Genomic DNA, 13,516 nt, shown 5'->3' on the forward strand with positions numbered 1-13,516 from the left:
ACCCTGGGCAAGTCACTTAACCCCCATTGTCCTACAAAAAAAATAAGCAAGTCAAGCTGGATAACTTCTAAGTTCTCTCTCAGCTCTGAATTGGTCATCTCACAGCCTGGTCTGAGTCCCTAATGAGATAATTAATGTAAAATGTTGCACAATCTTTAAAATACAACCCAAATGCCAATTACCATCATCTCTACTCTTGAAATCCTATCTAAAGTCAAAGAAACAGTCCCTGCCTTCAAGGAACTTACATTCTTTTAGGGAAATACAACATGTATATATACAAGTAAGAAAATGAATATACCTTGTGAGATGCAATGTGACTTGGTCACTACAGAGCTGGCCTCAGAGTTAGGTAGACCTGGCTTTTGGCTTCTGGTTGTGTGACCCTGGGCAATTCACTTCTCAATGCATCAGACAACTCTCCAAGACTATTAGAATTTGTAGAGCAGGTGCTGATCTACAGTTATTGAGAAAGATGTTCCCTACAAAGGCAAAATCACAAGTCTGGTGCAAAAACAATATACTTTGTGCCTCAATCTGGTGGCAGCTAGGTGGCAGAGTAGATGAACACTGGACCCATAATCAGGAAGGCTTGAGTTCAAATTCAGAAAGACACTTACTAGCTATGTGACCCTGGGTAAATCACTTAACCTCTGTTTGCCTCAGACTCTTCAGTTGTAAAATGGGATTAATAACAGCACTTCCCTCCTAGAGCTGTTGTGAGTATCCAATAAGATGGTATCTGTAAAGAGCTTTGTAAACCTCGAAGCACTGTACAAATGCCATTTTCACAATTATTTGTACTCTTGGTTGAATGGAAGCAGAGACTGTCTTTTACCAAGCTTTGGACACACACCATAGCACTGATCTCCTTCCTGTGTAGGAACTCGGTATGTTTTTTAATTGAATAGGAAGTAAGCTTCACCTTCCTTAATACCCTGCCTTCCCCCTCTAATCCAAATGTCACTCCTCTCCCTCAATGCCCTCCACACCCAATTTTCCCACTCCCAGGCTCCCAGCCCTTTAGCCTGCATAGTCCAAGAGGTTCTTAGCTGCTCACCAGGGACTTGCTCTGTCCCAGTTTACCCAAAGATGACTCATGTGCCTGGCCACAGAGAGAGACTGCAGCTCCTCCTTCCCGGCAGCCCAATGTTCTTAGAGCCAAATGAGCAAAGTTTTTCCATCTTGTGTAGATCCCGTGGCATAGCCAAGGCCCAGTTTTCTGTCTCTCCCACCCCCCCTTTCCCACCCCACCACCCCACACAGAGTTCCCAACCCATTTTCTGGCTAATCCAAGGAATCCTATAGTTTGAGGGACTTTCTGTTCTTGCTTAGGAATACAGCAACATTTGGGAGCCATTAAAACATTCCTGACACTGGAAGAAAGATCTTTCAGGATCGAGTGGCCCCAAAGACATTCTGTGGCTGGGAAAGTGAGAGTGGTCTAGGCCCTGCTTGGTGGTTAGGTGACCTTTGATAAGCTGCATTCTTTCCCAGAGCCTTCTGGGAAGAGGGGGCTCTTGCCCCATGAGTGGGAGAGTGGCACAGTGTTCTGGAGGGTATGGATGGCAGGGCATGGAGAATTCCTTGCTGATGTGAAAACCAGACCATAGAAAAGAAGGAATGGGGCTCTAATCTCAGGCATTGAGGGAGGAGTGGAAGTCAGATCCAGCTACCTTTTTCTGCTCTGCTATTAGTTCCCACACAGGCCATGGGACTCACAGGACTCTTCCTTCAAGGCCCTTGTTTATTCAGACCCTTGCTGAATGCCATTCCCCACTGCTAATAGTTATGACTGCTCTCCCTCCCCATGCCTCCCCTAAGTTCAGGTTTTCACCTAGGAGTGAGGGAGAAGTTTCCAACCTGGTATGATATGATACAAAGTCAGTCTGAAGTCCCCTGTTTCATTACATTAGACCTTAAAGGAACAGAGATTTCCTATAAAAAGGTCCTGTTAAATGATGGATGCTAGGAAGGAAAGAGGGAGAGGACAGCCCTCTGTTACATGCTCCCATTAATGTGATTTTTTTTTTTTGAAAAGTCAAATTAGATATTACCTTGGAAAGAAGAGAGCTCACTGGGCAGTGGAGAATAGGACAGAAGACAGTTCAATTCTGATGGAAAAGATGGGAACTTCTGTGAGCTAGGAAAAGATGGGAGCATAGCCTGGGGGTCGGGCATAATGGGAAACCTTAGCAAGCCAGTGGGCATTTAATATAATTACCTTGAGTCCAAGGATTATCTCACTTTTGTATTTGTAACCCAAAGGCTTAGCATAATCCCACTTAGTAAATGTGTGTTGATTGATTGATGGATTGAAGAGGGTCTTAATTGCCTGAAGGCTAGTGGGAGGGGTCCTAAAGTTACTTTAGGATTTGTGCCAGGAGCAATGAGTCCTGTGCCAACCAGTCTTTCTACTCTACCCAGGACACTCCAGAAGAGACTTGTCTTGGCCAATTTTTGTGTTTTGCTTGGGGAAAGGTGAGGTTGGGGGATGTGGGAGACAGTGAAAAGGTTTAGAAGGGATGTGTAGTTGGCAATTGATTCCTGCATGGTCCACGGCAACTCTTTTTCTTTAACCTTAGTGCATAAATCATAGAGTGGGTAAAGGGGCAGAGAGAGGAATAAATAGCCCTCATCTGGTGCCTCTTCCCTATTTATCAACCAGCCCAAAAATGAGTCCCAAGGCAGAGTATAAAGGGGGAAGGGAGGTCAGATAACTTCCATCCAGGAAGCGGAGCAAATTCCTAGGATTCCAGTCCACCAAGTGGAGTTTCTGTAGGAGGGGGAGCTTTTGAGGGATCAGTGATAACTTGTGGTCACCAAAAAGGAGGGGTTGGGATAACCCATTCTTGCCTCTCCTCTTCCAGTTTCCACCAAATGGAAACTCTCTCTAGTACTCCTAGGTTTGAATACCTCCCCGACCAAACATGAGAATGAGGGGAATCTCTGAGCAAGGGCCAGGAGAAAGGAGCCCTGGCCTCTAATGTGGGTTCGGCGGGCAAAGAAGTTCACTCAAGTCAACAATGTTGTCACTACCCTTTGTAAGGGACATCTTCATTCTGTGACTGGCATGAAATGGTAATGACAAGGCCCCTGAACCCTAATACCACAGCTGGGGAGGGAACAGGTATGAGGTCAGGGGAGTACAGAGAAGGGGCCTAGACAGAAGGTCCCCCAAGAGGACCTAAGCAGCAAGTCCCAAAGATTGGGAACTAAGCCCCATCTGTTGCATTCCCTTGGGGTTGCTCCCCAAATGCAGGAGATCAGAGAGAGTCATCATGGCTCTGCTTGAAGGCACAGTAGGCCAAGGCTAGCCCCACCTGCCTCTCTTGCACATGGTCTTGGAAAGACCCAGCCCACGATGGGAGGAACATCCTCTTCTTCACTGGGTGAGCACAGAGGCCCAGACTGTGACTGATGACAGTCTCTTGGGTTGAGAAAACGGGATTGCACATGAGGAATAGAGGTTTTTCTGAGAGTAGCAAGAAGCCCTCAGGACCTCTTCTGGCCTCCTGCTGCCCAGGAGAGGGAGCAAACTGAAGACAGGTCATTCGGAGCAGTCTGGGTCTATACTGAAGGCAGTGACATTTCTGGGGCTTGGAGGGGCAGTATCTTCCTTCTCAGTCCTTCCTGACATGCCACTCTCCTCCCCAGGAGAAACAAAGCCCCATGGACACTAGCTCCTTCTGCTCCTGCCCATTCATGAGTCCACTTCCTTCATCCTGACCAGCAGGGACATTTCAGGCTCCCTGGTTTCAGAAAGAGCTGGGAAGCTGAAAAGGGAAAACAATGGTTAGGGCTAAGCAACAACCCATGGCCATCACCAGTAAGCAGAAGGCAATAGCCAAGAGGAAAGACAGCCTGATACAGAAAGGCTTGTGGGGGCAGAGAGCAGTATCAAATAAGGCTAAAAATACTGCCTCTGAGGGCCCAAGGGCATCCTTCACATTGGCTAAGACAATCACAGAGGGGCCTGAGTTGTATCAGAAGTGCCTCCACCTCCAGCCCTCTCCTTATTAAAGAGAGGAGGAGGAACTGAGACTTGGACATGACTTTTTTGGGGTATGGGGAAAGAAAACATAGAGGTCTCCCTGAAGAGAGACCGAAGAGGATTAATCTCCTGGACTCATTAGAGCTGAAAGAGATATTAGACATTATTTAGTCAGATCCCTTCATTTTGCAGACAAGTAAACTGAACCTCAAAGAAGGGAAAGGGTTTGCTCAAGATCACTGTCTACATGGCAGAACCGGGATTGGAATCCTGGTCTTCTGACTCCTAGCCTAGAAGTCTTTCTACCGTATCATGCTGTCTCCTCCTCCTTCACCCTGAAGTCTTGTGCCTCCCTCCTTCCCCACCCCACCCCCAGGATGGATGGTATCTGGGGCAGAGGGCACTGGGCTGGGATTCAAGTCTCCTGGGTTCTATTCCTGACACCCCCTCCTCCTACCAGACTGGTTAGTTTCCCCTAAGCTTGCTCCATCTGCCCCTCCTCCTTCAACGGGTCATTGCTTCCCTGGGAATATGAAATGTCATGAAGAATGAATCATGGTGTTGGCCTGTGGACTATGGTGTTTCTCTGTGCCTTTCTGAAAGCTGCCCTCTCATGTCCAGCTCCTCTGGACCCCATGCCCACCTACTGGCCTTATTCACTCTGAGCCGGACAATCTGGGACTTACCTGAGGCCTAGCAGGGAGCACCCTGTCTCTTCCTGTCCTTTGGGGGACTCCAGGGAAGGGAAGTGCCCAAGTGCCCCTCAGGACTCTGATTTCCTGTCCTGAGTCTGGGGACCATGAGGGAGAAAACTGCCCATGCCTACAAGAAACTTCTCGCCACTCTCAGAAACAATCGCATGATTAATACACATCATCTTACCCCTCTTCCACTTCTCTACCTATTTGAAGAGCACTAGCTCAGGCCCCTTTGATCACTTTGATCCTGAGGGTCTCTCCCTTGGCAATGAAAAGAGTGGAAAAACTACCTCTTTTAACCGCTGGCCAGTTCCCCATAGGATGGAAAGCATCCAAATAAATGCCTTCTCTCTCAACACCTAAGATGAAAGGTTTCCTTCCCTATACTGGTCAGAATTTTAAGGGAAAGGATTTCATTCTGTAGCATCTAAGTTCTGCTTTGGAATCCTTCCCCCCATCCCTTACTTTTGCACTGGAGGAACAAGAAACCTGCTCTGGAAGCTGGGAGCCCCTGGATCCCGATGTCCTGTCCCCTCAGCCTTGATCTCTTCCTTCCTTGTCTCTACCTCTCTTAATAGACCAAATGCTAAGGCCACAGAACCCTCTGCACACCCCAAATAGCTATAAATCTGGAAGAGGGGAAATGACTAACCAGCTGTGTGGCAGGAAGAAAATCCCTTTCTGGGCCCGCATTTCTCCATCTATAAAATCAGGGTGTTGGGCTAGATGACCCCAAAGGTCCCTTCCAGCTCTAATATTCCAGAAGTTCATGCCTTTGACTAATCTATAATTCCATGATTCCAATCCTGCCAGACCTTCTATGATTCTTCTCTGAATAGGATCCCCGGATGTGGGGGTTTCAGTCATTCCCTGTCTGAGCCTCAGTCCCTCCTCAAATCTCTGGCTACCCTCAGATTCCTACTTTAAGGATTGTCAAATTACTGAGGAACCTGCTCTGAAGTCCCTCCCTCCCTCTTCCTTCTCTTTTGAAGCTTGTGGCTGGCTATAAAAATCAGGGGAAAAGATCAGACAGGGTACCAGATGGGAGGGGGGAAAAGCGGAAAGTCCTGTCCCAGACTAACGCGAGGGAACGGACAGTCAGGGAAAGCCTACATCATTACAGCGACCGGCGAGATTCTTAATCCTCTTCACTGACTAAAGATGGTGGTTATCGTGACTGGGAGAGAACCTCATTTTCCTTCCACATGGGCCAAGGAGGCCTCAAGGCCTGGAGCAAGTGGGAGATTGTTTGCCAGGTCACTCGGGGTGCCTTTCTTTTTAACCTGTGCCCTCAGCCAAAAAATAGCGGTCCCTCTCTGGACTTGGCCCCCTGCCCTTTGGCCGGTTGCCAACAAGGAAGGAGTTTAGGCGTAATCACTGGGTCCCCTGTCACTGAAGTCATTGTTCTCCCCATTCTACTGTCAGAGCCGGGACCCTGGGCCTGGCCAGGACTTCTATGTCCAATGGCGGCTTCCTTGAAGTTCAGGAGAGAGGAGTTAATTGGGCTCTCCACCTCCCCACTCCCACCCCCACCTCTAGGGCCAGGGGACAAACCTGGTATGGTTCCCTGGATGGAAAGGACAGCAGATCGAGGTGGAGCATGATGAGGGGAGCTGGGTCTAGGACACCAGGGTCCCCGGGCCAAGACTCTGCCGGGCTCGAACGGTCTGGATGGCCTGCTGGTTCTTGAACTTGACCAGCCCCAGAGTGATCTGTGCGTTCCAGCCAGGGTCCTCGAGGGGGCAACGGAAGTCGATCTCGCCGCCGTCCTCGGTCACCAGGGTGAAGTAGATATGCCTCTCGGTGCTCTCCACGCACTCCACCGCCTTGATGCGGTCGAAGCTGAGCTCCTTGGGCCGCCCGCCAGTGCCTTTGACCTCGAAGAGCTGCAGCCCGCGCTCGGTCAGCACGCAGCGCTTCCGCTTCCAAAGCTGCAGCAGCCCCCCGCTGCGCTTCTCCAGCACCCCCTCCTTCAGCACCTTCGCCGCGCCCGTCGTCATTGGGGCCGCCAGCCCTTCTGCCTCACGTTCCTCAGACCTCGGTCATGCCCCTCGGGACGGGCTGCCCGGCACCCTCGGCGGCCGCTTCCCAGGCGGCAGCCCGAAGCTGCTATGACGGACAGCAGGCACACCGCCACATGTACCCTCGGAGCGAGTGCCCTGGCCCCCACCCTCGAGCTTTCCCTGCCTGGCTGTCCTGTGCCCGCTAATCTGGCCGCAGCCTCCGTTCACAGCCTTCTCTTTGCACCCTTCTCGACGCCACCCCCCGTGTGCCCTTCCTGCGCCGCCTGACGGCCCCCCGGCACTGATCTGTCGGCCCCCGGGCACCCACAGGCTAGAGGGCCCGTCCGCTTCCTGCTGCGCTCGCTCGCTCGCTCCCTCCCGGTCTGGGCCGCCTGTCTAAGCAGCCCTGTCTTCTCCCTCCCCGTGGGCTCTGTCTGGGCGCTGAGCCGCAGCTCCGAAGATGTGCCCTTACATGTTCCTCTCCTCTGCTCCCGCCCAGCCCCTCTGTGCATTCCTGGCTGGCTCGGCCCCGCCTCTCCGCGCGCCCGGCCCCGGCCCCGGCCCAGACACAGCCTCGGGGGGGGGGGGGGGGGGCGGGGCGGCAGCTGGGACTCATTCACAAACTGGCTGGCCCGGGAGCCAATGGGGGGGAGGGGGATGAAGGGAGGGAGGAGGGGAGGGGAGAAGGAGAAATGAGGAATGGGAAGGGGACCCGCTAGTCCCGACAGCCCAAGGCTTATTCGTTCTCTTCTGCAGCTTTTTGGGCACTAGCCCCCCTCCTTTTCCCACCCCCTCCCTCACCCGGCCGGGCCACGTGGCTACTGGCCTTGGCCTGTGGTATTGGGCGGGGTGCCAGGGGGGTGTTCCATGGCCGTGGATCGTAGGGGTATGGATTGGGGGAGTGCAGGGTCGGAGGGGCCCAGCAGGCTCTAGCTAGCCTCTGGTGCTTCCCGGTATGCTGGCACATGCACCTTCACCCAAAGAAGTCCTTCCTCATTGACCCCCTGCCAGTTTGGCCAGCTCACCTCAGCTCCAGTACAACACGAAAGGTCAGAGTGAGCCTCACATTTCCAGAGCACGCCTGTGGGGCCTAGGTTGAGTCCTTTTTCATCCCTCACCGGGTCCCTCAGATTTTCCCAGGCCAGACTGAAGAGAATACATTTGAACTAGGGGCCAGGCTAGGCTTTGGGGATGGGGTGGAAGTAAAGAAGGTAAGGCACAAGCAAAGGTCAGAAGCAGCTGTGGGCCCCTCCCTTAGGGATGGGGAGAAGCACTTGGGCCAGGGAGTGGGAATGGGGTTAAGGGAGTCACTGGGCCCTTACCCAGGGTCCCCTTCTCTCCTTCCTGGCTCGGTGAGAGAGGAACCAGATGGATCGGCTGTATTGCCCAGAGGATACCTTGTGTGTGTAGTCAGTCACTTTCAGCGCTGAACTGAAATCTAGTCCCAGAATCTCTCATCGCAGACCCTGGGAGCTGACAGTCTCCACCCTGCTCTCCTAGGCCCAGAGAGGGTGGGGTTGTGAGGTGCCCTGTTGGGGAGGGATTGTGAGAGAGATTTGGATTACCTCCTCGACCTAGAGAATAAGATGCAGCAGGAAGGAAATGAAGGCTTCTTCCTATATTCTGTCTCCCCTATAGGGAAAGAAGCTTATTTGGGGAGTGGGGCCTGATAATGGGAACTGGGCCTCCTGGGGTCTATCCTTGGTCACCACCCCTTTGCTGATTCCACATAATTTCACCTCCCCAGGCATTGGTTTCTTAAGGGCCTGTTAGCACTGTTCAACATATGTTAATAATAGATTATTACATGATTAATAATATATAATAATGTTGGTAATGAGGATTCCTAGTGTGAGCACCTCATGATTCTGTCCTTCTCTGTGCCCCAGAACCTAACGGTGTTACCCACAGTACTTGTCTTGTCTGAGCTGGCCCTTGGCTGGAGGGGAAAGAGATGAGAGGCTATCTGTTCTCTGTGCAAAACTCTGAGGTCTTTGCTTGTACCTTCTTAGCAACTGGAGAAGCGGGGAGGGATGGCATAGTGTTTGGATATGGAGCCAAAGAACTCAGGTTCAAATCCCTTAACTTCCCTGGGCCTCAGTTTCCCCATATGCAAAAGGAGGAAATTGGACAAGATGAGCTGTGAGGTTCTCTCCAGCTTTAAATGTTTCGTCATCTTGCCTTGTGAGGCTCCTCACCTAGAAATCCTACAGCTCCTTCCCTAGAACAACTGGTCTGAGCCGGTGGCTGCTGGTGAGAGGCAACTAAGATGGTGAGCCGTTCTCCTGCCGGCAGTGTCTGTGGCCTGTCTGAGCAGGAGGAGACAGGAAGGTCTAAGATGCCCCTCCTCGTCCTGGCTGTCCATCCAGTCCAGATACTTCACCCTCCACACTTGGCAAAGGGCACCGATGCCCTCCAGGGCAGGCTGGGATCTTCAAAATGCCAAGACACTGGGCAGAACGATCCAAACCTGCAACCTTCCTGCGTCAAATAGGTCAGTGGTTGGTTCAGTCACTATGCCTACAGGACATCCTGAAAGGAGGAAGTGGCAGAAGCATGAATCAAGAGGCCTGGGTTCCACCCCAGTTTGGTCAGTAACCATGACCTTGGAAAAAGTATGACTCTTTAGGTCTCAGTTTTCTCACCTATAAAAAAGGGATGTGTGTGAACTGAATGAGACAAACTCTAATAAGAACAACTGGGGGCAGCTAGGTGGTACAGTGGATAGAGCACAGGCCCTGGAGTCAGGAGGACCTGAGTTCAAATCCAGCCTCAGACATTTGACACTTACTAACTGTGTGGCCTTGGGCAAGTCACTTAATCCCTATTGCCTCACCAGAAAAAAAAAAAAAGAATAACCCAAAGTATTTATTAGGTACCTACTATGTGGTAGGCACTTAGGTGCCAGAGATGCAAAAATGAAAATCAAAGCCTCTGCCCTCAAGAGGCTTTTGTTCTTTTGAATCAGAGCTCTCTTCCAGCTCTAACCTTCTAGCATCATGTATGTAGGAATTGTCACAGTCCTAGAGGCTAGCTCCCACTTGGAACAGACAGAACTCTACCTTCCTTTTTCAACCAGTGCTCTATATGTTCATCCTGGCCTGGCATAGTAAGAAGGGCCAAAGGAGGGATGATCAGGAGCTAAGAAAGGAAAGGGAATGGGATGGGGAGGTGGGAAGGTAACGAAAATCAGTAGTAGGAACAGAAGCTAATTCTAGCTACAGCGTATTTCATTCATTCAATATACATTTATTAAGGGACTACTGTGTATGTACCAGGCACTGTGCTAGGTGCTGGACCTACCAAGATAAAAATGAAATAGTCCCTTCCCTGCGAAGGGACATAACATTAGGGGACATAACACGTACACTTATAGGTAAATACAAAATAATTTCAGGAGAAGGCACTAGTAACTTAGGAGATCATTAGTAGATGCAAGGTCTTTGAAACCCAGAAATTCTGGGGTCTGGTCTTATGATCTTCTGATAGGAGAGACTGGCCCACCCTGTATCTCTTTCTGGGCAGCTCTGCTGTCCGTATTGTCGAGTGGGGACTCTGGCCCCAGAAGGGGTCATTTGGGCCATTTGAGTGCCCAGAGGTATATGAGATCTGGAGTGGTGAATCATGGCAGTAGGTAATGCTCTCACACCCTCCTCATCTTTCTTACCTCCTAGATCAGATCCTTCTGGCTACCTCCTAGGAACAGGGATGCTCCAGTTGACCTTCTCAGGGAATGTTGTCTGGCACAGGACCAGGCACAAAACAGATGCTCAGCAAGCACTTGTTTACTTGACTTGTTGACTTGCCACTGGACAGAATGTCCCTTGGCCTCTGCCCAGAGCTGGCCTACTCGCACTGCCCACCCAAAGCAGAAAGTCGATCTGACCCATCAGCTCAGGCTCAGGTCTGGGTTTTGCCCTCTGGTCAAGGAGAATTTCCTCAACTCCCACCCCAACTCCTCTACAAAATGGCTCCAGGATCTGGTGGAACTGAAACTGCTACAGCTTAGACCAGAGAGAATATAAAAAGAATTAGCTCCAATGTTCCCTCTGGCTTCTTAGGAGCTGGAAGGTGGAAGAGCCTGAAGGGAAAGGCAGGGGGTGGGATGGGGTCGGGGGTAGATATCTCAGGAACAAACCAGAGCAGGGAAACAACAGCAGAGGCAACCTGTTGACGAAGATAATTCAGAAATCCCCAAAGGCAGAGGCCCACAGGTTCCTATTTTCTCCACATGACTTCAGTCTCTTCCTAGGGCATCCACAGAGGGCAAGCAACCCAAAGTCTAAGGGAGAAAGGGAGGAATGGTCCTTTATAACAGGTGCAGGGATACAGCCCCAGGGGAGCTAGGGAAGTAGGCAGACTGTCCAGGAGCTCTGGCCCTTGTTACTCCCTCCACTGCCAAGAGAGGAATAACAACACTATATGTCTCATCTTCCCTTCTGGGGGAGTCTAGCTTCCTGGGGTGGCTCAGCCCAGAATCATTGTTCAGAGCTTTGGTGGGGAATGATTTAGATGAGCTGATGGGCAACCAGCATAGAAAAATGCCTCCTTTCCTCAACAGGTTCATCGAGGATGGACTTCACCTGAGTAGGAGACCAGCCAAAATCTCATAGCTGAAAGAGATCTCACTCTTACCTGAAAAGGGACCTTATCTACAAAATCCTTGAAAAGTGGTCACCTGTCAACCTGTATTTGAAAACCTTGGGAGAAACTATAGGCTTTTACCATTTTTTTTTTTTGGCAGCACAATGAGGGTTAAGTGACTTGTCGAGAGTCACACAGCTAGTAAGTGTCAAGTATCTGAATTTGAATTTGAACACAGGTCCTCCTGAATCCAGGGCCAGTGCTTTATCCACTGTGCCACCTAGCTGCCCCTGGCTTTTATCACTCTTTAGAACGCCCCTGGTCCTAAATTATATCACCCTGGAAGGGGATTTATAGCATGTAGCAGAAAGTATCTAAAGGACCTGGATATCCTATCACTTATTAGCTATGTGACCTTGGGCAAGTCACTTCCTCAAATCTGTTTCCTCCTCTGTAAAATGGGGATAATAAGATTTGCCCTACCTACCTCATAGGGTCTTATGAGGAAAGTGTTTTGTAACCCTTAAAGCACTATAAATGTGAGTTAATTGCATTTAAACCTGGTGACTCCCATTCCCACAGAAAGAATCTCTTGATCAACTCCCCCCTGCTAACCTGTATTTCAATGCTATCCCATTCCCACTTCCTGGTGTGTCTCAGGGACTTTGAGTCAGAACAGGTGACTGACTCCTGCTTACCCAAAGGGGATGAGAAATGGACCTGTTGCCTCCCAACCCACTTCCCCATTTCCTAAAAGACCAGTGACTTCTTCAATTGCCCTAAAATGCTTAAAGGTCCCTTCCTGTCCACTGCTACTCCGGGCTTCAGTTCAACCAGGAGTCTAGTAGGTTGAGAGATGGGATAAGCCAAAAGTCATTTGAGGAGTTGGGCCTCTCCCTAAGTCTTCTCTTGCCCTGCCCACCTTCAGCTCCTCTTTGATGCTCCTGCCTTTGGTGGGGGCTGGGGTGGCTTCGGGATTTCCTCGGATCTCTGCTCCTGCAAAGAAAAAAGAAAAGGGAATCAAAGTTTCGGGTTCTCTAAAGATCTGGGTTTTATAGGTGTAATTGCAACAGACTCCCCTGGCTGAGCCCTAACCCGCCCAGACTTGCTCTTGGGCCTGGCTCTCTCCGTGGAAATCCCCTCCCACTCGAGCTCTTTAATCACTTTCCAAACCAATAACTTTCCTGAGTCACCAGAGATCCCTTTCGTCTAGCACCAGGAGAGCGTGGCTCCCCCACCCCCTTTATGACAGGCTGGGCCTGGACTTGAAGGAGCTGGGGCCTGGTTTGTGGGTCTGGTTAGGGCTTGTGGGGTTTCCCATGGTGTCCAGGCACCTGGGTGCCAGGGATTCAGGGGCAAAGGTAGCTATGGCAGGGTGCCCTCAAATGACCCCTGGTATCCCTTGGCAAAGGGTCAAGGACCCCAGAAGCATCCAAAAGCAAGGGCCTTCACCTTCCTGTCATCTAGGGAGAGCTGAAAGACTCCTTTATAGATCAGCTAATCCAGCTTCCTCATTTTACAGATGAGGAAACTGAATATCAGAGAGGTGAAATAGTCTGGGATTCCAGCCCAGTTCTTCTAACTCCAAATTCCGTGCTCTTCTTCCCGCTGCCCATGCTGCCCAATGGGTTTAAAGCAGGGCTTCTCAGACTGAAGTCTGGCAACTGTGAAAAGAATCGTTTGCTCACTAGTATTTCTATAGAATTGGTTTCCTTTGTAATTCTATGGATTTTATGCATTTTTGCAGTTTAATTTACATTTATTTTATGCATTTAAAAACATTATTTTGACAAAGGGTCCATGGGTTTCACTGGATGGCCAAAAGGGTCTATCACACACAAAAAAGTATAAGGACTTTTATAAAATTTAAATTCAAAACCTCTAAAGGCAATCCCACCAAGGCAGGGGAGATGCCTATCCTTGATAAGGGTATGCACTGGGAACTGTCAAAAGATGTGGATTTCTTACCCTGGGATGGCGGGAGAAGTAGATGAAGAAGCTCTCAGTGGCCTCGATATCTCAGCATTTGTGCCAAACGGTCACCTTCCTCCATTTGCAGGTGTGTCATTTCTTCATCCTGGAGCACTAGAGACAGTGGACACTGACTCATCCTTGACAAGGTCCAGAAATCTCAGCCGGCATTGGCTGCCACAGAGTAAAGAGTTCTTTGTCCACTGTGCCTTTCTATGGTATACAAAGGAGGGATAGGGGGAAATGAAAATAATCTCTTTATGAGA

General features: G+C 50.3%; 1 protein-coding gene and 1 long non-coding RNA gene across 2 annotated transcripts; both read right to left on the reverse strand.

Moving 5' to 3' along the window:
* Positions 1–3,027: 3,027 nt before the first annotated feature.
* On the reverse strand, positions 3,028–6,694 carry PHLDA3 (pleckstrin homology like domain family A member 3). Its single transcript, XM_043962664.1, has 2 exons — positions 6,247–6,694; positions 3,028–3,776 (listed from the first exon to the last, which is right to left on the reverse strand). Exon 1 carries the CDS (start codon positions 6,690–6,692, stop codon positions 6,312–6,314), a length of 381 nt encoding a protein of 126 aa, XP_043818599.1. The 5' UTR covers positions 6,693–6,694; the 3' UTR covers positions 3,028–3,776; positions 6,247–6,311.
* An 849-nt stretch (positions 6,695–7,543) lies between these two features.
* Positions 7,544–12,311, reverse strand: LOC122725917. The gene is made up of 5 exons (XR_006352768.1): positions 12,202–12,311; positions 10,363–10,977; positions 8,894–9,227; positions 8,018–8,224; positions 7,544–7,841 (listed from the first exon to the last, which is right to left on the reverse strand). It is a non-coding gene; the product is annotated as an uncharacterized LOC122725917 (long non-coding RNA).
* Positions 12,312–13,516: the final 1,205 nt, after the last annotated feature.

Source organism: Dromiciops gliroides, chromosome 4 (assembly GCF_019393635.1).
Source record: "Dromiciops gliroides isolate mDroGli1 chromosome 4, mDroGli1.pri, whole genome shotgun sequence".
NCBI lineage: Eukaryota > Metazoa > Chordata > Mammalia > Microbiotheria > Microbiotheriidae > Dromiciops > Dromiciops gliroides.